Genomic DNA, 26,314 nt, shown 5'->3' with positions numbered 1-26,314 from the left:
CGCAAGCTGTTTGTCGCAGAAGAGGCCAGTCTGGATAAACAGGAAATAATGGATAATTCATTATCACAGAGAGACTGATAGAAAGGAGAGAGAGAGGGGACAGAAAAATTGGGATTGTGATTTTGATAGATTTGGCAAGGAAGGGTGGCTGTGTACATGATTGGACACTTGAACCAAGGTCGCCAATTTGTGTTTTCGCAAAAGCCCTGCTTAAGAATAAAGACCTCAGGAAACAAACAATAAGGCCTGATTATTACTTGATAGATCCAATCAATTTCCCTCCATCAGAAATGGAGTTTGCACAAGCGTTGAGAGTACGCTTTAAGCTCTGCCTGTGAAAACAGATGATGGGGTCCAAGCAACAGCTAGTTGTGTTGCTATTTAATACCAATCAAGACGCAATTTCAACTTAATCAAGTTGTTTGCATAAAATGGATGGCAGTTCAACTAAGTTTCAACAACCTTTATAATCCTCCAGTCAGACAGTTTTTTTCTGAAGTCCATTAGATCCTGTCATATCTCATCACAGGTCTTAATAACTCACTAATTAAGCCAAGCGTAATTATACACCCAACAATGCCTTAAAGTAAAAGGTTAGAACTAAAATGTGAGCCGAATCGCCCGGGACTAGACTCAACGCATTAATTAATCCAACATATGTGTGCTTATCAAAGTTAATATTCAGTTTAAGTGACATCAACCATGAGAAGGAAAGAAAGAGAGAGGGGAGGAAGGAAATAAAAAAGTGAAGACAACGATCTACTGCTACTCTGAATGTCAAAAATAGATCAGGCTAATAGGCAAAACCGCTTAGATATAACATTCACAACCCATTTTACTTTTTTTCCAAGTGACATACTTCAGAGAGAAATGGATACTGCACATTGAGACTTGATTTTATCCATTAGGAATTGACTGGATTGTGAACAGGAATAACATGTATTGAAAAGCTGTGCACAATAACACTAGAAATGTGTATTGATGGGATCACTCCTCTGAAAATGAAACCTTTATCAGTTACTCACCAACCACATGAGAGTGAGTGAACCATTTAAATTTGAAAGTGCTGTTCTTGCCACTTGTTGTGGTTGGAGACAACGTTATAAATCCAACCTATAATATGTCTAATCTTCCTTGTAATTCTGTTTTCAACAGGAAACTAAATTTGTTTTGACCTACACATAAAGAGGCTGCATGAAAACGCAATAAAGATAAACCAGTCAGTGACCCAGAACACATTTGAATTTGCAGTGATATAAACAGAAAACTATAGACTCTACTTGACTGTTTAGTGCAAAAGTCCACAAAAATGGCTCTGACATTCATCATCAGACACGGTTTGGGCATTTCCATCTGTCCGTAACTGTGTAAACTGCCAAAAAGTACCACGGGTCATGTATGACAGAAAACAAAGAGGCGAGCGGTTTTTGCATTAATACTGCAGCCTGCATCTGGAGCTGTCAGGTTTGTTTTATGAACTCATATGTGAAAATCTCTCAAGCACTGTTAAAGTATATTAATCTACTACTGATGTTCTTGGGATATTGGATGTAATGGTTTACAGCCACTGTGCCCAGTTTAAATGCTGTCTCTACTCAAATCTGATTGCTTTCATAAAGCATTTCTCTATTCTTAGAAAATAAACTGCATTGTTGTCCAGGCTGAGCCCTGAAAAATATAACCAAATACTTTTCTAAAAGCTGATTTTTTTTGGCCATAAAACATTTTTTCCAACCTTTATGTCAAAGCGTTTGAACAAATGATAAGGTCAGATGCAAAAGATCATAAAGAGCAAGCGTGTGAGTCGCGACTAGCCTCCAATTACCACCGCTAAAGTTTTTCTCTGAAACAAGTCCTTGTCCACTTCGTTTGTGAGATATAAATGAGCTCCTTATGGATTAATACCTCCTAATTTCTTCATGCCTGCATGGGCTAGTGGGAGAAACACCCCGAATAGCATTTAGCACATGTCAAATAATGAGTTTTCATTTAAGAAGAGAGGGAGATGATGAGTGAGCGGCCAATGAGAGCAAAGGAAAATGAGTCTACGGCTCCAGCGGGTCCCTTCTTAATCATGATCACAGTGTACCGTGTGAAGAATAAGCCATTACTTATACAAACAGAGCATAATTAGTCACTATGGCGACAGGGGCGGCGGGCTAATGTCACAGATTTATGGTTTGCTCCCTCAGAAGGCAGAGGACACAGTGTCGTTATGACTCTCAAATATCATAACCACGATACTCAGGGCTAACGAGGTTCCAGCTTAATTACATGAAAAAGAGGTATGTGGGTATATGCGCACACAAAGGCCGAAGGATTGGGAAACAGAGCTAAAATAGAAAAATCCCAATATTCAATATTTTTATTGAAAACAAAAATGTTTAAATGTAAGAAACAAAACCTAGTTAAAAGTAACCAATGTTTTCCACTCTTTTAAATGAATCAACATGGAAAATAATAATTATTATAGTATTTTCATTTTTTTTTTTCAATGTTTCAATGTAACCAGTAATAAGAATTTACCTACATCTATTTCTACTAAAATATTAAAATAAATTAAGATTTCTTGGAACATTTTTGAGCTGACACAAACAAAAATGTCTGTTGTATTATACTCCATTTTTCCATGATTTATATAAAAAAAAAAGCAAACAAACAAACAATATAACAGTTCATCTAATGTTTACTTTCTAAAAATCAGCAAAGATTTTATAGCAAAAAGCTGATACACTTATAAATTTGCATATCAAATATGATATAGGCCATATACGGTTAAAAGATCTCAATGCTCTCACAGTTGTAAGTCATGAGACAAAAGTAGTCATCAATCACTACAGGACAAGCAGACACAGGACATTTTTTCTTAACCTCAGGGAGGACTTAAGGTCCACAACGCGTCCGTACCACACAAATACACTCGCACAATGGAATAAAATGAAACTTTGTGTATTGAGAGTGAAAGCTAATCCCTTAAATCTCCCATAATAAAGGAAACAAAATCCTAAGCTCCTGATATTGCCTTTAAAAAGATTTGCAGCCTTTCCGTGGGATTGCGCTAGCTTAGTGGACTAAATTGCTTTAAGTGTGCGTGCCTGAGCCCGAGAGTGTGAACGAGTGAGGTGAGGACACAACAACAACAACAACAGCGATACATGAATGATAAGACTTACGCTACTCCAGATTGTTCAGGCTTCTAATTTCCCTCTCCAAATGTTTCTTCTGACATTCGCATGCATCAATTGGGTCGTGCTTATTCAGTTAGAGAACAAAGGCTGTTGCAGGAGAGGCACTATTAATGAGGGTGAAAAACATCGATTTCGGGGTGATGAAATAATTATCTGAAACATCAACAAAAGCCTGCCATCTGACAGCCAAAGTTGCACACTTCCCATGCAAAAGAGCAGGGAAGGGAAGATGAATCACTATAAGATCAGTTCACTTCCTTACTTGATTCGATTGACGCCACTGAATTGAGACATCTTTTTTGATCTGTAGAATTGAGATGCAAACCATTAAACATCAATTAATCACATTTACCAGACAGATGTCTGAAATATGAACCAGCAATCTCCCATATGGTAAGTGTTTAGGTCCTATGCGAACACACACATTAATTAGAGTTCTCGACCAGTACCAGCTGTTGTCCTTAACAGAAATACAACATTAATGTGATTTTTACAAACAAACAGGGACATCGCCTATATATATATTGTAGCCCGGCTACTGCAAAACTAAAACTAAAACAACAAATCAAAAAACAAAGCAACTAAAACTAACAGCATAAAATAATTTTCATTGCTTGAAACAAAATAAATGGAAAAAAAGAGAAAAAAAAAAACCCTCAAACTTATTTTGCATTTTTGTTTAGTTTGTTGAAGTACTAAATAACTTTTCAAACCTACCAAAACCTTAAAAACTAGACAAAACAAACAAAAAATAACCTTTTTAAAATGTCAACTAAAATTAAAATATTATAATATACAACTCAAATATAATTCTAAATATTAATCAAATCTTTTTTGTTTTGCTTTTCTATTCTATTTTTTGTTTAGCTATTCACTGAAAGGCTCTTTTGGGAACCCAAAATGGTTCTTCTATGGCATCGCTGCGAAAACCCCTCTTTAGGAAGCTTTATTTTTTAAGAGTGTTCAGTGTAGATATCCCCAAATACCTAAAAACCCAAGCAGACATATAACTCCATTGGTAACTGGGAGCCTGAGCTAGTATTCGGTATGCTAAATGTTTAGATAGGCATCTTAATAGCATGAATATTACTTTGATATTACTTTCAGTGCTCCCAGAAGCTCTGTAGAAGTGAACTGATGTTTGAGAGAGCAACAAATCTCCAGCTCTATTCTGTTATTGAACAATGCTGTCCGAGACTGGCTACTATTGTTTAAGTCGCGAGAGTCATTGCTTAGCCCCTGGTAATTGCATTTCTGGCGATTTGTAATCGTTTTGAGGGAAAAGCCGCTCTTCCCTACGGGACTCGGCAGGTCAGCTGCTTTCATGCTCACAAAGTCTCAGGCTATATATCTGCTACGTCCAAGCCTGTGCTGTATCTCTCACCCCCGTGTTACTAGGAACATGACTCAGGAAAATAGACGATCGGTTTTGATGTATGTTCTGATCAAAATCTCATTTGCACAAAGTTAATTTACAAGTGAGAAAAAATACAGAAAAGAATGTGATTAACTATTTTGACTGATGAATCACTGCACCGCTGCCGAGAGGTATCAAAAAAAAAGAACTACATAAATCAGAAGAGATTAGCTGACCCTTCAATTTGTCTAAGTTGTTAGTTGCGTTTTTCTCCCAACAGCGAATCAATTACATTATTGTGACATGTCTGTTATTGTCGGAATTGATAGAGAACAAATTCAAGAGCTTATATGGCTAAATCTGATGCGTGGCTCTACCTCAATAAAAAAACAGGTGTGAAACTTGTCAGACATGAAAAATACACTGCCGTCTAAAACTGTAAGATTTATGTGATATTAATGCATATTTGAGTCACTTTAAAGGGAGACAATGACAGTGATTACTCTTACTGACACTCGGCTTACGAAAGCATTGATGATATAGCGGAGTCTATTCCTGTGAAACTCAAAAAAGCCCTGCTTCCAGAGTTTCTGCAATATAAAATTCAGAAAGATAACTCTTGGAGATTATAGAGTTGTGTAAAAGTGAAATCCATACAGAACTGCTTTTCAGAAATGAAAAGATCAATGCACGTTTACTTTGATTTAACCAAATGGGATATGGATCAAATTATAAGTTTAGGGTTGAAGCTTAAGCAACATTATAAATGCATTATCAGTTATTAGTTCCCTCTGATTTTAAGGCTATTTATGGTCAGTGTTGTTATTATTAACTAAAATTATTACAATTGTTTTGGTTAACTGAAAAGAATCTGAAGCTTGTGATAAATATCACAAGAAAACCTAAATTAGAAACATTGAAGAAAAACAAAATACTAATTAAATGACTAAAACGTATCAATACCTTTACCTTTCTGTGATAATTATTCAAATTTGTTTCATAATTATTTTGTTAAAAATTCAAAAGGTGACATCGCAAATATAATTAAACCTAATAAGTCAAGGTTAGCAAGTGTAATATTAATAGCATGTGTATATATATATATATATTTATATGCAATATATATATATTTATATTTAAAAACTGCACATTTTCTCCACAAGCCTATGCTTTATCTGAGCAGACATTTGAGTCAAACAAAATGTGTGTGTGTGTGTGTGTGTGTGTCTACTGCGGCTCTACCATCTTAGAAAACAGGCTGATGTCTTACATGGCAGTCATTTACACACATCTTTCTTTATCTGTATTACACAGACCCGCTTTTCTTTGTAGAAAAGAGAGAAGAAAACAGATGAGGAACTTAAGGAAAAGAGATGAATGAAGTATTGTGGAAAGAATTGACAAGAAAGCCAAGAGTGCTTATATATTCCATTGAGAGTGTGTATGAATAGCCTTGTAGAAGTGTTGAGCCATTTCAAAACACTGCATCGTCATCTATACACGGCTGCATTATATGTGCATAAACTATGAATGACAGGAAATGACTTTTTTTGAGGGGGTAAAAGGAGCCAAAATAACATTCAAATTTGTCAATATGGATTCTGCTAATGCCTGAGTGCCAGAAAGAGGAGGTTACCTAGGCAACAAGTGGGAAAAGGGCAGCAGAATGTAATTAATTAACCGATTGTGCTCCTTTGAAGTGGATGTGTTTAAGGATCGCTAAGTGGGATATGCCCACGAAAATATATACTATGTTTTCAGTGCTTTATGTTTCTTCATTTTTTTCCTACTAGAAAAAAAAGATAATCTCAGCCCCTTTATCACACACAAGACAAACTTGCCAGTTATTAAATGAAGGTGCGTGTATGCATACCCATCTTTTAGTGCTTTCCGTTTGATGCCATGTACAAAACAGGTGCGAGAAAAGTGATGCATAGTTCTAAGAGACAACAAAATAAACGTCCTCGATCTTAATGTGCACGAATCTTAAGTGCATTCTGAAGGAAAACTGTGCTTTTGAAAATGCCATTTCTGCTAATGCAACCAAAAACTATGTAGGTGGGGGAAAATAATGTCAATTAATAATATCATAGCTTAACAACTCTGATCCAACCAAATCCCAATGGATAACATTATGCCCACTGGATATTTTCAACCTTAAATTAACTCTTTCACACCACTGATGGAAAAAAAAAATTAAGATTATTTTAAATTATTTTATGTATTTTTTTATTTTTTTTTATTTATTTAAGCAAAGTCTTTGTTCTTTCTTTTGATAACCAAATATTCTGGGGGACATGAAAAGTAATGGCATTATTGGGCTCGGATATGAGAGTCTTTATTAAATTATATTTAATTAAACTATTCCAAGTTGCACGCATTATGAATGCTGTTTTTCACGACGTCTTTAAACACTTGAGTGTTCCAGCACCTATTTAGTTTACGAAGGTCCTACTGAATGAATCATTTATTGATGAATGAATCATGTTGCTGGAGGAGAAGTTAAACAAGGCTTGTAGAATCAGGATCATAATCGATATGTCTGATCAGACCTTTCGTCTGAGTGTGGTGTTCTGACTTGTTTTGGAGTCTTGCTGTTATTTCCCAGAGCTCTGCCTCCACCTGACTATTCAATTCAAAGCATTGCAGCGGCCACAGAGAATCAATCAGCGGCCTCTCTCAGGTAGTCTCAAAACTATAATGCGTGTGTGACCAAGCATCACATCGCTTTGTTCCAATACATAAAGTGGGTAAAAGAGATCTTGATTACTCTGCCAAAAAAAAAAAAAGTGCAGGAAATGCATGACTGGGTTCGTGTCTGGAGAAAGCTATACGTTAACGTTCTCATTCATCTCGATGGCAGTTGCTTGGCTTGCTAACATCTTTATTTGAGTAAATGTCTTATAACTAATCACTCTGGAGCTGCACGAAAATTACATCATGATGATGCTGATTGGCTGATGGCACTGCTTCAAATCCTTCATTAGTGACTGTCCTGTGACATCAAATGCAGAAAAAGAATATATATATATTATATTATGTAAACAAAAACTTTTATGTTGGATGCAATTAATCATTTGACAGCACTAATATAAATATATTTCACACTTTTAAGAGTCCTTTTAAAAAAGGTGAAATTTTGAAATATAATGAAATATTGCTATATACTTCTATGCCACCATGGTGTAGTTAAAGCCACTATAAAGCCACCAAAATGGTGTAGTTACAGTTAACTGAACAATGATTAATATTACTAACTAAATGTAAACTTAAAATAGACGTAAATGAAAATAAAATATATTTCTTTTTTTTATTGCCAAGGCAACATTTCTCATTTTCTTTTAGTTTAACTCTACAAGAACTAAAACTGTAACTACTGCACTTACACATATATTAATCAAAACTAAAACTAAATAAAGAGACAAAAACAAACAACAAATTTACTAAAACATAGATCAAATTAAGCTAATATATATATATATATATATATATATATATATATATATATATATATATATATATATATATATATATATATGAAATTTAAAAACTAAATTAAATATTTAAAAAATATATAATAGTATATAAACGATACTAAATAATATCTAAAACAATATAATATTAAATAGCATATCAATGATACTAAAATAGCACTGAACTGGATAAACCTGGCAAGACAATGGTTCAGTTATTACAATAATTTATTTTTCTATTTCAGTATCTCCCATTTTGCTCCATCAGATGAATAATCTGAAGCATTACAGTGGAAAAGAGGTGAGACAATTTGATTATCGCGCTCCAATCAAACAGAATTAAGGGAGGTCATCTAGAACACTTACACAGCAATCTAATGGGACCTTTTCACGCACGCACATGCACACATTATCGCAGGTACGCATCTCGGCACTTTGCGTATAATGGGCCGGTGTTCGTAACTCGCATACATGCGTATCAGACCGTGTGATGGCCGCTGATGAACACATTCCAGGATTAGCCCTTGCTGCAGGCAAAACTTTACATCAATTAATCAACAATTAATACAAAAAATACTTAATACACAGCTCCCAATTTAGAGAGCCTAATTAATCAATTTCACACTAGCACACTTGCCGGCGACAAAAATAATGGAGGGGGAAAAAGTGAAATAAAATAGACAGAAAAAAGAAAATAGTGTGCATTAAATCATATAAATCAATAGCACACACAAATATTGATCAAAACAGTTTATAAAATAAAAAAAAAATGACATCCTGGGATTGCTGTGTCTGGAAAGGATACTTCAATTTTGGCCATAACAACATTTTAAAGTGCTGCCCTCATTTTGGAACTGCATTCCCACTGGGAAAGTGCCTATGATGGCTTAAAACAATGTCTAGGTAGACAGCTTGCAAGGTTTTGGAACAGACCTCATGTTTGTTTTAAGAACAACTTAGTTCTGATCCAATTAAGAGCAGAGAGAACGAAAGAACGAGAGGAACATGGCAGATAAAACTAACTCTACCGGGATAAAAACATGACACTAGATCCACGAGGGACTGTAAGTTCTATTCACAATGCGTATGTTTTTTCAGTTATGATTCCTCTAAATGTGTTTGCGCTAGAGGGTGAGCATGATTAAAGTAGATAGTGAGAGAGAAAGAGAGGAAGATGAGTATTGTCTTCTACTACCCTCTATTGCTTATGTCTGTGTGAACAGGATCTAGTCTCTCTACTGACTGAATTATGACTTAATACACAGTCCAAGGAAACACACACACACACACACAAACACACACTTACACGGGCATAAAAAATTCACAACCTTGAAAACTAGCCAAAGTGCATGCCCGAAAGGAAGTGAAAACACGCATGTGTATATATAGGATTGTCAAACAGGAAACTAAATGACCAAAACTTCAGAATAACTTGTTCTGTTTCTCTTTTCATTCTCATCTCTGTATTCAATTCTGCCCTCATGAATACACAATTTGCCATCAGCAATAATAGTTGTTGGTACAGCACATAGTTAATATTCCAAGTATGCATGTATATCTAGAAATACATCTAGCGAGTGGATTTACAACTAGGGGTATGCACACCCGAGGAGCTACTTAAAGTCAATATGAAAAAGCATTTTAGTTTTGTAATGTGACATTTTGCAGAAAAACTGGACATTTAACAATAAAATAACATGTAGGATGGGACTTTTATCAATTGGGAATTAGCTGGAAAGTTCTATACAATAATCCAGGCAATCTTTAACATTATTTACAATATTCTCCCCTCCTGGTGACATAATCCAAGACGGAAAGTTGTTCAGAGGCAGATCAATGTGTGATTTATTTATTTATTTATTTTTGTAAATCAGCGCAATTCTGAAGATTTCATTGATCATCAATCATAGCGCTGATTGCATATATATATATATATATATATATATATATATATATATATATATATATAGACACTGGGCAAAATGTGCATTTGTGCAACAGATAGTTTGCTACTCGTCTATTCTTTAACATATCAGATACAATTGCCTGAGAACTGTCAAAACTTGTGAAAGACAAACAAGCTCAGGTGTCTCATTAAAGGGAGAGGAAGCTACTTGGAAAGTCAATTTTTTTTCCACCCACATCCTAAATAATGCATCAAACCCAAGCGGCTCCTTACACACACACAAACACACACACACACACACACACACACACACACACACACACAGACTCATATGCACTGACCATAACCTTGTAGTGCCTAGTAGACCAGGACACACACACAAAATAATTTCAAGACAGCACATTCCTTAGCAGGAGTTAAAACTTCCACTCCCAGCATCTGCATTTGACTGGCTGGCCGATTTCCTTCCGTAAATCTCCTTATCTCAAGAGATCTCTAAAACCCAGGATAAATTTGAGGGAACATCTGAAATGGATTTAGAACAGAACCGTCAATGTTGTTCCTGACCAGTTTACCATAAATAAAAGTCGCATAATCAACAGTACAAAGCAGGTGGCATCTGGAAAGGCTCCAGCACAGACCCTCCCTGATATCTCCTGATCGTTTAACGCAGTAATTCAATGATGGTATCAACAAAGATGATGCTTTTACAACAAACGTCCGAGCTAAGAAAATCACCAGATCTCCATCCGGAGTGACATTCCCATGACCTCCCGTTTCTCCCCAGCAGAGAAACGCGCCTTTTCTTCTTCTTAATAATAATAATAATAATAATTCATTACATTTATATAGTGCATTTCTGCTTTTCTAAGCACTCAAAGCGCTCTACATTGTGAGGGGTGGTGTCTCCTCGTCCACCACCAGTGTGCAGCATCCACCTGGATGATGCGACGGCAGCCATAGTGCGCCAGAACGCCCATCACACACCAGCTTACTGGTGGAGAGGAGACAGAGTGATGAAGCCAATCAGTAGATATGGGGATGATTAGGATTATTGGCAGAACAAAGAAGATCGGACCTTTATAAGTGTTCCCAAAAGGACAAATAATAATCGCTGCTGCTATTAAAGCAATATATGCAGTGAAACACAAAGTTCACTCCACTGCAATTTTGTTATAGCCATCCAGCAACTGTAAAATATCCATTTTAAAGGCTTGTAACGCAGATTTAGAAGTTGGCTGTAGTGGAGACGGTCTAATGTTGGAGGTGATAATGCTTACAAGAGGACACAGGGGATCTTTAAGCTAGCCTGGGCTTTCTCTAGACTGTCATGTGTCATCTCTGTGTGAGAGACAACTTCAAGTGTCCCTGTCTGAGAGAAGATACACCCAGCCCTCTGGAGTGATATTGGCAAAACAGACAGCCGTTCCCAGCTAACTGTCTTGTAGAATGAATATTGATTTCTATACTCAATAGAAGAAAACATAGTGAGGAAACCGAGTAAAGTGAGTTTGGCCATCAAAATTGAACGGTTTGAGATAATAAATTTACATACTATAGAACTCGCCAGAAGTCAGCATATTTTATTTAACGCAAATGACTATAAGATTAAATAAGTTTGTTTACTATGCCGTACTCGCACTGCTCAGTGTCCATATTTTATTAAATATAGCTTATTTCTTTCCATGCAGAAAAACTGACTTTGCGATCATAAAATGGTTCAATAAACAAATACTGAGTGACTTTTTAGTTAATTTGTGTATTTTTGCTAAAATAAATAAATAAATAAATCGAAGTCAAAAATGAAACAGTTTTGTTCCTGAATGAATCAAAATTTTTGAACGAAACAGTTTGGTTGAGTAAATGATTCAATTATTCACTTATAAAAGTCAGCTGTTTAGTGCTTTGAGCGAAACAATTCAATATGAGTAATGGATTTAATATACAGTCAGCCATTTCAAGCCTGAATTAATTAATGTTCTGGAACGAATCGATTGGGTTTGGATAAATGATTCACTGGATAATCACCCATTTTGTTCCTGAATTAATTACTGTTTTTGAGCAAATCTATTTGGTTGAGTAAATGATTCAATTATTTAACAATTAAGAAACTCAGTTGCTTAGTGCGTGAATGAATCAGTGTTTTTGAATAAATCAGTTTCAGTGAATGATTAACTCACTCAGACAATTGCTTGTCACTACCTATTAGCACCTACTGGCATAACATACAGAAAACATCTTTAATAACTACAAATAAGGATAAAACACATTCAGATCACTGTCAGGTTTTCATTGTTCATGGCTAAGGGCTAAGGTTATTATAAAGCTTGTTGGACATGCAACTATTCCAACTGTAGCTCGTCTTTGTGAGTTTACACTGTTAAGCTAGCTAATTTCAGCCATTCTCCAACCATTCCCATGCACCATTAAAGGACTGCATTCTCAAAATATGAAACATATGGGCCTCTTTAATTGGCCAATTTCTCTCGCCAGTGCATTCAGTCTATTCCTGAATCCAAATGAAAACACACACATACACACGCAAACCAAATCAAGGCAGACAGGCTTGGTGTACTCGTCCGCTGCCTCGGCTCAGATAGCGGTAGATTCCCCTCTGTTCTATTGATTAATTGTGCCATTATATTTGATGTATTGTATTGCTGTGCCCCATTTATTCTCTTTCTTTCTCTCATGTTTTGTTTTGTTTTGTTTTTTCCTCGGATTGCCATTTGAGGGATACGGCAACCGGTGTAATAGTCTTCAACATGACCCAACAGACCTGGGTTTAGATGAATAAAACCATTTTTACATGTTTCCTTCCTGAACAAATTCAGAGGAAAGGGATCATGGGACTGCTTTCTTATCAGAGGTTATTGTTCTACCCATGTCACGAGTAATTTGTCCTACCAAGAGAGACGCAGAATAATTATTCATATTTAATCAGGTGGAGAATGTGACATGGCCTGCTGGATAAGTCATTTTCCATGTTCCATTATCAAAATTTTAAGGAAGTGCCTCCCAGCGCCTAACCAGCACTCACTAAATGGAACGGCTAGAGTGGTTTGGCTTATAAAATCATAATGGGCCTGCCTGCTTTGATAAACTGAGAACGTGGCTAGAATACGACAGAGAGAGGGAGCGAGAGGGAGAAAATGAAAGACGGAGGAAAGAGGAAAATAAGGAGTCTAAAGGATGGAAGATAGTTTGAAAAGCAAAAGAGCGGGAGAAAGAGATGAGCTATTTCGAAAATGAGAGTGAGACAGCAAGAAGATTCAACTGCGGTGAGATCAGTAAATTAATAACTGATTGACGATTCTGGGAAAGGACTGAAAGCTTCATGTGAAAAAAGGAAATGCAGAAAAAAACTGCAAAGAGAGAGGAGGCATAGGGTAGGAAATTTAAGGTCAAAACTATATTACATATATTATTTTTTGGCACATTTGTAAAGAATGTTAAATATTAAATGTATATTTTTTTAATTATTGAAAAACTCTATATATTTGAAATTTATTTTAAATGTAATATTGAATAATAATTAAATTTTAGTCATTATAGTCATACATTTTTAATTCTGAACTTTTAAATATTCTATTATAATGCATATATATATATATATATATATATACATACATTTTAAAAATAATATATACATAATTTTTCGACAATTCTGATTCGACTATGAAAATCCTTAGTTGAGGACACTCTACCTAATAATATAAAGCCATGGGACACCAAGATGCACTGCATTCGTGGAATGCACTAGATGGAAACGGCTGAAAACCAGAGTAAAGCAACAAACATGCAAGGAACAAAAGGAACGTTCAACAATGAGTGAATAGCAAAAAGAAAGACTGCGAGAAAGTACAGAAAAAGACAAAACAACTCAGTCTTTGGTTTTTAATGAAGTTCCTGATGTTGAAGGACTCACCCTGCTCAAGTGGTTGAGGCTTGAGGCCAGTGGCCTTCATCTTGAGCGCTTCCTTAGCAGACATGTCACAGCAGGAGCCTTTATTAGTGTCCTGATCACTATCCGCTTGGTCGCTGTCCCCGTGCCCGCTGTCTCGGAGACTGGCTCGCTCTGGATCTTTGAACGTGGAGTTGCTACGAGTCAGAAAAACATGATGAAAATGATCAAACCCAAATGGATGCATGGGTTTTTTGTTCTTATCTGAAGAACATTTGTGTGCAGGGGAGTTTAAGACAAATAAAGCTGAGAAAACTGTTAAATAGGCCTTACCTTTGAACAAACTGCTGCCTGTTACCCATGTAATTGGGCTCAGCAGGAAAATTGTCTGTCTGTGAAGGAAAAACGAAAAGAGTTTACAACTTGCACAACACTGAAATGTGTCCTGGTGTGCAACAGAATCTCCTGGTGAAAGAGATTGATTAATTATTCATAAAAATGAGGTGGGAGAGAGGGAGAAATGGAGGGTGGCTTTAATCCTTAGATTTGTGCATTTTAATTAGTCAAGGAAACATGCTAATTAAACATCCAAAACACTCAATTGCACATTTGTGAACTTAATGACCTGTTAGATACAAATAAGAGTGGAGGAGCACGGCAGAAAATGGAATGAAGAGGAGGGAGTGTGTTGGTATAAGAAAATGAGAGGATGAGTTGTTAAAAGCTTTGCACACTCACCCACACATGCACAACCTTTTTTATCCATCAGGGAAGTTCCCATTCACAACTCTTGTTTGTAATAGAAGCTAACTGTATTTACTTTAGACTGACACTAACTGTAAAATAAAAACACAGCATTAGAGCGATGCACTCTGATATTCATATTTACTATCCACTGCCTGAATTACAGTGTAGTCTTAATGCCCATTAATGTCTCAACGAGAGCTTATAGGAATATATTTCATTTAATACATTTTTTTTTTGCAGATTTCTATTATTTATATTGCATGTATACATAAGAAAGAGAAATGTATATATCTATTTCCCTCTCTGTTTTTTATGTCTGTTTTGACCGTGTGTGTAATCTTTTTTTTTTTTTTCTATCTTGGTGAGAATCCAGTACATTTATGATGAGCGATTCTCACAAAAACATGCTTGTGTAATATATTTATTCAAAAAAATCTAAAACATATTATTTTTATTATATTACATTATTATATGACAATTAAGTACATTTTCTCCAAAATTCCCATTACCCAAATTTGTAATTCTTACTAATATAATATATTACTGTAATACGGTAATTAGTACCAGTTACCAGTTTTGTAAAATTATTGTATTACATTATATTATTACATTATTTTATTATGATAAAATTTGATTTAAATATTTAGTATTTTTATTTAAATCGTATTAAATCAGAATTTGTTTTTAAATATTCACATAGAGTTATCTTGAGATTTTTGCCTACTCTTACACGGTAAGCATATTTACTTCAGCTCATAGGACTTTGCATATCTGTCATCATTATATGAAAAAAGAGTATGTCTCAACATCTACTAATCAGTTCCGCCAACCAAAGATAGAGCTGAGTAATAAGAAACGCTTTATTGAGTAAACTTCACCGGTTTGTCATTCTTTCCAGATTTATATCCACTCCTGTCTCTCTCTCAGTGTTTCTCTCTCTTCAATGGCTGACGATGACCGAAAAACCGATAGCCCCTCTTCGATCTCTCTCCTATGGGTTTCAATTACTCAACTCAATGTTACATCAATGTTGCCACAATGTGTTTGCGCACCAACTCAGAGTCAATACGGAGTGGAACAGAAGAGAATCTGGACTCAGCTGTGGTCCAGACAATATTGACACGACTAAACGCGAGACTGAGGGAGACTAATGCATTGGTTCATTTCTCTTCTCCCTCCCATCCACATCCACTCTCTCTCTACACCACCATAAAACCTCTCAGACATCTTGATGGTACAGTAATGCAGTACAGAAACGTTCTTTATTACTAGCATACGCTTTTATGCCTGACATTACCACATGTACTCGGTGTATAAAAGTGTTATCGCACCAGTTGTTTCAAAAACATTTGAAAGATGCAACCAGGAAAATCTGGGTCTTTTAGATAAAAAGAGAACTCCTATATAATCAAAGTACGAGAGCAATGTTTATTTTTTCAATTTTATTTTTCACTTATAAAACCTTCCACCATAAAACAATATCTGGAGATTTGCTAGAAAGAGATAATATTTTTCTTCAATGCACCATTGGTCTTCAAAAGGAGATATTTGAATGGTACATGACGGATGAAATGATGAAACGAGACGGTCACAGTCACAAGTCACAGCAGGAGGGGATTGTGGGATTGTGTGAAAGGTCACGTAGGCCTCCCCTTTCCCTCGTGACCTTTCTGAAGCTTTGTTGAGACTCTCTATCGCAGTACGGAGCACGTCTTTCAACCCCAGCCGCGGAGAAAAAGCAAAGATGCAGAAGCCGAATCAAAGGCTAAATCAATGATTGGAACGCTTCACAGCTAAAGTTGTAATTGCCATGAGTCTTTTGAAAATTTAAGGTGAACTCTGGTTCTGTAACTTCAGTTTTCGAGAAAAAATTGTAGAACGTTTTCTTTAGCACGAGGGTCAGGGGACGAATCAACCTTTTTCACAGCGTCGATGCATGTAGCTGCAGCATTTCGAGAAAAAAAAAAAAGCAAACTTAGTACATTCAACTAGCTCTACATCCAATTTCCCAGAATGTGAAAATCAGGCATTAAAAAAAGATGAGATAAAAAAGGCACTGTCTATTAATAACATAATCACAGGGGTGCCAGAATGGAGGAAGATGGTTCGTTTAGATAGTAGCGCTTGTGTGCCCTTGGCAGCGACAGGAATCACAGGAATACGGCCTCCACAGGTCTACATTTTAAAAGGTTGATAAGAGCACTTTCCGGAGAAGTGTTTTACAACATCCTGCCTGTATGCAAACTGCCCCTGGAGAGAACGTCTGAGCAAGACAGCGAGGACGATAGTGTCGGTCTAAATCGAGATTCATGAGGCTTTTCTGAGATTACACAAGCTGTGTCCGCTGGCAGCACTGGGTCATGCATGAGTCCATGCGGCCTGCTTATTTATGTTTTCTTCGTCTACCATGTGTCTTTAGCAAAAACTTTATCAGAAGCATCCAACCTGCAAATATCCACAATCAGGATAAACACAACACAGCCTCGCAGGCTGGCATCCAAAGTCGCCTTCTCGTTCCAATGGTGTTGCTGTGAGGCACTATAAATAAAGGCTTTGTATCAACAACTAAAAGCTAATAAAAAGTACATTACAGCAGTACGGATCACACATTCTCTTGCCAATTAGCACACAGTCATTTTTTACAAGTCTGGGTCCTGGTTTTAATGAGACGTGGATGGCATCAGGTAGCCTAGCCGTAAGGTGACATTAATAAATAATGCTGCGTTGCGTTTTTGCTGTTTTCATATCCAGTCCAGCTGTTACATGCTACAGGCTAGCAGACAGCTAATGACCTACACTACTTATCGCTGTTTCTAAACTTGTGCTTGTTTTAATTGAGTGTTTAAATCCTAATTGAGGGCACTGGACCATCATTTTTGTGCTACTGCATCAATCGAGTATTAACAACATGCATAGCTTCCATCTGCATGTTTTCATCTGGTGCCATTAGCAAAAACGCTTAGCACTTCAGACTTTCCATGACTGATTTCTAGATTTTTCTTTGTTATGAGCGATTCGGCTGATTTCTAACTTTTTGATGCTCCATACTTCAACATAGACTTTTCAAAAATGCCAGATGCTTCTTTATTGACAGAGACAAACTGCCATCTCTTACTTCTACATATACCTTTCAAAGAAAACATCACTGCTTGTGCATTAATTCTGGGAAGAAAAAAAAGTGGCACTTTTGTACAGGTAAACCAAGTATAATACTGCTCCAGTTTTCATTTGCTTCTTTCATTTCTTTCGAGGATTCATGCCTTGTCACTACAAAATATGTCATTATAATAAAATAATAAAAATTAAATAATAAAAGATTAACACCCCTGACATAACCCCCTAAAATACATATGCATAGAAAATGTATATACTTATAAATATAAATAAATATACATATATAATTAAATATAATTTATTCTATGCCATATATTTAATCATTATATTAAATAATAATAATATTACGTTTACTTAATTTATAAATACTAATAAAACGTATATGACTCAAACTGTGATTTTGTAAGATGTAGCTAACTTCTGAATATAAACTTTAAATTCCCCTAACAGCAGCTAAGCAAACTCCTGCTCACAAACACACAGTTGTCATCACAAACCGTTTCCTAAGAAAAAGTTTCACTAAGCTCCCAGTCCGAAGAGAAGCATCAAAACGAGAGGGAATCTGTATGTGCAAGGGAGTGTGTGGGAGAAAAACAGACTCTCTCAAGAGATGGGCAGAAAATGGCTCATCTATTTCAGTGAATCTGCAGTACCCTCTGGAGTGTTTTCACGGTGACCAACCAGATGCCTCCTTTCAATAGAGACAAATGAACAAAAGACAAGCAAACCTGTGTGTTTGCATTAGAGAGTTTACAGGACAAACACAGAGAGAAATATAGAGGCACATTCAAGGTACGGAGGTGGGGGGGAAGATGCCATGAGGCAAAGAAAGGGATGCTTATGCAGCATAGATGCCCATCTGCCTTTCGAACGTCATTGGAGCTCTCCGGCTTGTGAAATGCATCTGGGTATTCCGGCTTGCCAGATAAATGCCCTCTGCTGTCTGACAACACAAACACGACTCAGAGAAGAGCATGTGTGTGCATTACGAAGAAAAATTGTCCAGTTTCACCTTGTAAGTCTGCCAAGTGGACAAATATACACAGTTTTGTTCACTCTTAGGGATGGTGGCTATAGTTTTATCATACACACAAACAATCAATTACTATTTGATGTACAAGTTAAAAGGTTACATTGAACCCATGCAAAGTAAAACTAAGGCTGTTTTAACTTTGAAACCTTTTTTGTTTGTTTGTAAGTAGCAGTAGTGTTTTTGTGCAAAATAAAATAAAATAAATTCTTGGAATTCTACAACTTTTATTCTCATTATTTTGGCTTCATTGTTACAATATACCACTTCAATCTCGCAATCTCACAATTTCATGACTTTATTTGTTGTATGAGGCCTATCATTATAAGGATATAGATATATGAATATGTATATGTATATGAATATTTACGGTATACGCACCCACGCACACACACACACACACACATATACATACATACAGGTGCATCTCAATAAATTAGAATGTCGTGGTTCATTTATTTCAGTAATTCAACTCAAATTGTTAAACTCGTGTATTAAATAAATTCAGTGCACACAGACTGAAGTAGCTTAAGTCTTTGGTTCTTTTAATTGTGATGATTTAGGCTCACATTTAACAAAAAACCCACCAATTCTCAACAAATTAGAATACTTCATAACACCAATAAAAAAAAAAACATTTTTAGTGAATTGTTGGCCTTCTGGAAAGTATGTTCATTTACTGTATATGTACTCAATACTTGGAAGGGGCTCCTTTTGCTTTAATTACTGCCTTAATTCGGCGTGGCATGGAGGAGATCAGTTTGTGGCACTGCTGAGGTGGTATGGAAGCCCAGGTTGCTTTTATAGCAGCCTTCGGGTCATCTGCATTGTTGGGTCTAGTGTGTCTCATCTTCCTCACGACAATACCCCGTAGATTCTCTATGGGGTTCAGGTCAGACGAGTTTGCTGGCCAATCAAGCACAGTAATACCATGGTCATTGAACCAGCTTTTGGTACCTTTGGCAGTGTAGGCAGGTGCCAAGTCCTGCTGGAAAATGAAATCAGCATCTCCATAAAGCTTGTCAGCAGGAGGAAGCATGAAGTGCTCTAAAACTTCCTGGTAGATGGCTGTGTTGACTGTGGACTTCAGAAAACACAGTGGACCAACACCAGCAGATGACATGGCAGCCCAAATCATCACAGACTGTGGAAACTTCACACTGGACTTCAAGCAACATGGATTCTGTGTCTCTCCACTCTTATTCCAGACTCTGGGACCTTGATTTCCAAATGAAATGCAAAATTTACTTTCATCTGAAAAGAGGACTTTGGACCACTGAGCAACAGTCCAGTTCTTTTTCTCCACAGCCTAGGTAAGACGCTTCTGACGTTGTTTCTGGTTCAGACGTGGCTTGGTAGCCCTTTTCCTGAAGACGTCTGAGCGTGGAGACTCTTGATGCACTGACTCCAGCTTCAGTCCACTCCTTTTGAAGCTCTCACAAGTGTTTGAATCAGCTTTGCTTGACAGTATTCTCAAGCTTGCAGTCATCCCTGTTGCTTGTGCACCTTTTCCTACCCAAATTATTCCTTCCAGTCAACTTTGCATTTAATATGCTTTGATACAGCACTCTGTAAACAGCCACACTTTTCAGTAATGACCCTCTGTGACTTACCCTCTTTGTGTAGGGGGCGTCAATGATCGTCTTCTGGATCATTGCCAAGTCAGCAGTCTTCTCCATTATTGTGGTTTCAAAGAACAAGAGATACCCTGAATTTATACTGTAGGGATGGTCATTAATTGAAACTCAAATGTAAATATTTTAATACTGATTTTTGACTTTCATGAGCTGTAAGCTCTAATCATCAAAATTAAAACAAACGTTTGAAATGTTTTACTTTACATGCAATGAATGAGTTTCACTTTTTGAAATAACTTACAAGAAAAAATTTACTTTTTCACGACATTCAAATTTATTGAGATGCACCTGTATATATGCTTCTAGAAACATCTTTTGATGCTAGGGCACATCATCAGTGATATTACCTGGGGTCTCAGGGTGTTTCGGGTCTTTCAAGTATCATACACCCTCGCCCAGGCGACCTGACCAGGGTTGATCAGACTGTGCCCTAATAGCAACCTACGGATCTGCCCTCTTTAGCCAAATCCACCTAGATGCTTTTTCAACTGCGTCTATTGTGGTGTGAATCGCTTTCCTTCGCCTCTCTCCTGTTATTCTGAGTCCCGTGTATGCCCTGTACAGCGACTGGCCTGCAAAGCCCCGACACCCAACCTCCAAGAGGCAACATTTGACTTTTCAGCCAGTTCTTTTCCGCACAAAGGCCTCCTCCATCTGCTCTTCCCATGGTACGGTGAGCTCAAGCATCAGAATGCTCTTTAGTGAGTCTGACCACAGCACAATGTCAGGCCGCAAAGTTGTCTCTGTGATGTGAGGAGGAAACCTCAGTTGCTTTCCCACATCTACTTCCATCCTCCAGTCATTATATAAAAAAAAAAAAGAAAAAAGATTTTACTTTCACAATATTATATATATAATTTCACTATTTTCACAGTTTTATTTATATTGTGTTGTGTTATATTTACCACCAAAACTTTTATTCTGAGAAAAACAGCAATGAGAAATGCATTAAACTTTCGTAAATGTGACCAAAAGTGTGCAAAGATGCAAATGAACCTCAAATATGGCTCACTTCCATAATTTAGATTTATTCATACAAACTGGAGTCCACATTAACTGTACCTCAGAAGAAAAATTTCACAGCAACTAAACAAACTAAACTCTGACTGCAAATAGACTCGGGTCCAACAGCTCCCTAATTGAGTGTAAAACAGCCATCTGACATGACGGGCTATTGAGAATCAAGGGCAAACAGGGTTTTTTTTTGCATCTGTTTGTTTGGCTGTTTGAACACCAGGCCCCTGGGTAGAATAGCATTTGCGAAATGTACACAATAAAGCTTCATAAACAAAGAGCGATCAATGTTTACAACTACATAACAAACAAGACCAGGACAAGTTACCCCTGTGCGCGTTGAGCCGAATCAAATGAATAAGAGAATAATCGGACTCTCAAGCAATGTATTCATTACAGGGGGAGAGACAAAGAATGGCCTACTCGATGGCACGAGCATTGATTATGTCATTTCTCTAGTGCATTACCAAGTGATCAAATTCAATTAGCCGGTCATGTGTTTTCCTGTGGTTACTGAGCCTATCAATCGTCTAGCCCTAACGAACCAAATGCCATCGCCGCTCATTTCCTGCTCCCAGCCCCAGACCCCCAGTTAAAAGTTTTGAAAAATTAATTGCTTCCTTTGAAATTAACGCCACATGACTCCAGACGTTTGTGGTCAGAGTTATATTCAACGAGATTAATTACAGGGAGCCCAACAGACACCGCAGGTCATCCGTTTTTATCTAAGCCTGGATTTGACAGGAACCTTTTAAATATAATAGCCACGACATACCGCTTTCTGTTGTTTAAGGTTTTAAGCAGTGCTGATGTGCAAGGACACACTAGATACATCGCCATTAATGCTGAAGTTTAATCTGTGTACGTCCCAAATGTCCATGTAAAATGCTAATTCTGAGTGATATCATTGTCCTAAAATGATCCCAGACAGGAACACAACCATTGTCACCGTTAAAAATCTCTTCATGTTTTGTTTTATTTGGCCACAATACAATATTTTTTTTTTACTCCCCCTCATTTCATATTGTTGTTTTTCAAACCTGTATGACTGTGGAACAAAAAAGAAGATATTTTAGAGACTTTTTCAGCTATTTTTGTCCATACAATCAAAAGTCAACAGGGTTCAGATGACACTGACGTTTACACAGAAGACATCTTATGGGTGAGAGAAAAGAAAACGCTGACAGATTTTTCATTCGGTCACTTTTTAAATCATTTTAACGACCGCCTGCATTTCAGTTGGAAATATTGTATGAATGTTATGTCACTTAATATTAATAAGCAAAGCTAATAAAATAAATATTATGTCTCCCCTTAGACACTTTTGTGGTCATAGCCTCTCCAAAAATGTGGACTAAATGCTATTTTAATGCTTGAATAAGAATAATTAATGCTCAAATCTAAACACAGATCTGCATTACATTTTTTACATGTCTGCTCTTTTGTGTCTTGAAAACATGAAATACTTTCTGAGAGCAATTACTGTGATTTCCAATTCCAGCGCTCGTCGCAACTACAGATCAAGCAATCTGAGCCACAAAAGAAGCCCTTATGCATATTTAAGCCTTATAGTGTATCTCAGTGGCAATAACCGCAACTAGTCACCATTTCTTTTCACAAATCCTGATTTCAAAAAACGAAGAGAGGGAGATTACAGTAATCCCGGGTGGGATTATAAACGCTTCAGGACGGTCCTGCTTCTATCTCCCAACTCTCTGTGTCCGGCTGATACGGATGCAGTCAGTGGCAACTGTCATACAGACCAAGCTGTCCTTTTCTGGTTTAAGTACAGTGAAAAAAATGAAAATTCACATTTGTGAATTATTAAAGCCTCTCAGGTTTGTTGAATGTGAAAAGCAAAAGGCTTTCTGACATTCAACCTGTCCTTACAGCTCTGGTCGTAGTTCTTAAAACAAGTGAAGTGCAAAATAAATTTCTTAAGCTCATTATGATATATAAAAAGGCTTTTACAGTGTAATTTTTCATGCTCAGACCCTTTACGACACTTCAGACACCAGGGTGAGACCTGAGGCAGACGGACAAGGATAGAGGGACAGAGTGAGAACGGGAGCTTGAGAGAGAGGAGAGAAATGGCTTGACTTTCCACTTAAGCACATTAGAGGTGTGATACAACGGACAACCTCCCTGTTGAGTTGAAACATGGTGGATGGTTTAACCATTCTGAGGCTTTAGGGAGTAAGGCTTGTGAAAGACAGAGCAAAAGGCTTGGGGGGTCATTTTAGGAAATCAGTGGCTTTTCCAATTGTAAGAAAATGTAACTATAATATTCTATCCAAAAAAGAATGTGCTTAAGTGTTAAGAAATTGCTTTGTGCCACTACATAATTGATTTCTTCACACCAAACTGCTTGCCTATTGCAGATTCAGTCTTCCCAGCCTGGTGCAGGTCTACAATTTTGTTTCTGGTGTCCTTCGACAGCTCTTTGGTCTTGGCAATAGTGGAGTTTGGAGTGTGACTGTTTGAGGTTGTGGACAGGTGTCTTTTATACTGATAACGAGTTCAAACAGGTGCCATTAATACAGGTAACGAGTGGAGGACAGAGGAGCCTCTTAAAGAAGTTACAGGTCTGTGAGAGCCAGAAATCTTGCTTGTTTGTAGGTGACCAAATACTTATTTTACCGAGGAATTCATCAATTAAGTCATTAAAAATCGTACAATGTGATTTCCTGGATTCTTTCCCCCCATTCTGTCTCTCATAGTTGAAGTGTACCTATGATGAAAATTACAGGCCTCTCTCATCTTTTTAAGTGGGAGAACTTGCACAATTGGTGGCTGACTAAATACTTTTTTGCCCCACTGTAGATATTATTATAGTATTATAGATAGAATTATTTAAACATAAAAAACATCCTGCCCACCCGCGCCGACGTCCCGATCTAAATCAAATGATTCACGATACGTGCTTTGAAGTCCCGATCTGAATCAAATGATTCACACTTAGAAGTCCCGATCTGATTCAAATGATTTGCGATACGCGATCCGATTGGAGTGCTTCAAAACAGTGAATAATTTTTCGACGCAATGATTTAACTGATTTAAAGTTTCAGAAAGCTCCGTTGATACTGTGTTCTGTGCTCGCTTTCGCTATATAATTTATTCATTGTTTGAATAACTTACAATGTTTTTTATTAAACTGTGATCACGTTAAAACGGTTTCTGTCGTATTAATAACAGTGTAGTTGGGTCAACCTCTGCCTATAGGGTTTTATAGCCTATGCCTATAAAATGTTTTCAAAAGCATCCCTCCCTCTGTTTTTTTTTTTCACATACACATATACATATATATTTCCACACCCACACAAACATATATAGATATATACTGTACATATAAATGCTACACATACTGCAGACTGACCCTTGGAAGGGCAAAGAAAACAGAGGGAAAGAGCAACAGATTGAGATAATGAATCAGATTCCTTCTTTTCAAACATGGGAAAATATGTAAGGAGAAAAACAAACAAACAAAAAAAAAACCTGTTCAAAACAAATTTGTTCAAATATGTGCACATCATGTTCCTGTAGTATTCCCTTTCAAGTAGTGAGCTCTGCGGTTCGGCCAAAATGTGCCCTGCGTTTTCACCGACAGCTTAACAACCTCACTTCCCAGACTGCACTGCATGTTTTACTTGTGCAGAAATCTCCCACATAATTTGATTTCGTTTGGATGAAGTGTGTGGGACTAATTAGAATTTCAAAAAGTTGTTACATGGAAGAGAACCGGATGAGACAGTTAGCATCAAACAGCGTGACAGTTAATCCTTATCTGAAGCCTGTAGTTTGGAAAAAAGCTAAGTGGTTTCTAAAAATGCAAACATGATACTGCAAGAGATAATTTAACCATATTAGAAATAGAACCATCCACAAATGGACTGCGCACTAATTAAGAGCGGTTCTGGGTGTATGACGCCAACTCTTGAATGTGTTTCTTGAGCAGAAGGGTGTTAAAAGTTTCCGCTGGCGGCTTTGAGGTACTGCTTTGGAAATGTCAAGCACACTTCTGCTTCAGTGAATGTGAAGATAAACAAACACATGTGCAATCTGCTCACTCTCATTGGATAAGGTCACCCGTTGGGTTCACGGCTGGAGCAGTGCCGTCAGGGGTCGGTCAGGGTGCAGGGTGTTTCGAATCGGCACGGCTCCATGCTGAGGATACAGAGCTACGGCATATGTCTCTCTGATACCAAATGCAGTGGCGTGTAATTGATTTGTTAATCATCCGAGGTCGCTCCTGAAAGCCCAGAGCCTCACACAAAAGACTCCTGCAATCCTCCTGATTCTACTCCACTGGTGGCCCAGACCTCCCCGAGGACACCTCGCAGAAGAGCGCAAAGCTTTTAAAGCACTTTAAAAACAAACAATGTCAAACACATGCCAAAGATCTGGTCCACTGTGGCCTCTTACATTCATAAACATTGACACACTTTTAAAAACCAATAAAATGCTGTGCTTAGCAGCCTTTCCATGGCTATTCAAATGAATGATTGTCCTTACTTGTTTTGAAGATTGTATACATTTATTATCAATATATAAATACAATATATAATGTGTGACCTGGACCACAAAACCAGTCATAAGGGTCTTTTTTTTTTATTGAGATTTATAGATGGTCCGAAAGCTGAATAAATAAGTTTTCTATTAATGTATGGTTTGTTAGGACAGGACGATTTGGCCGAGATACAACTATTTGAAAATCTGGAATGTGAGGGTGAAAAAAAATCTAAATACTGAGAAAATCACCTTTAAAGTTGTCCAAATGAAGTTCTTAGCAATGCATATTACTAATCAAAAATTAAGTTTTAATATATTTACAGTAGGAAATTTACCAGATTTCTTCACGGAACATAATCTTTACTTCAGAAAAAGAAAAATCAATAATTCTTCTTTTATTGTTTCCAATATAGGCTTACCTGTGCTACTTATGAC

At 37.0% G+C, this 26,314-nt stretch overlaps 1 protein-coding gene across 1 annotated transcript in view; it reads right to left on the bottom strand.

The window, feature by feature from the left end:
* Positions 1–26,314, bottom strand: part of LOC306856577 (protocadherin-17-like) — a gene marked incomplete at both ends in the record, with an annotated part of 69,595 nt that overhangs the window by 25,725 nt on the left and 17,556 nt on the right. Inside the window, 2 exons of the mRNA XM_079395939.1 lie at positions 13,853–14,025; positions 14,162–14,220. Of these exons, the coding sequence (XP_079252065.1) occupies positions 13,853–14,025; positions 14,162–14,220 (232 nt within the window). The remainder of the gene's footprint in view (positions 1–13,852; positions 14,026–14,161; positions 14,221–26,314) is intronic.

Source organism: Barbus barbus (assembly GCF_936440315.1).
Source record: "Barbus barbus genome assembly, chromosome: 37".
NCBI classification, from domain to species: Eukaryota; Metazoa; Chordata; class Actinopteri; order Cypriniformes; family Cyprinidae; genus Barbus; species Barbus barbus.
The sequence above is the reverse complement of the archived record's forward strand: the minus strand, read 5'-3'. Positions and strand labels throughout refer to the sequence as shown.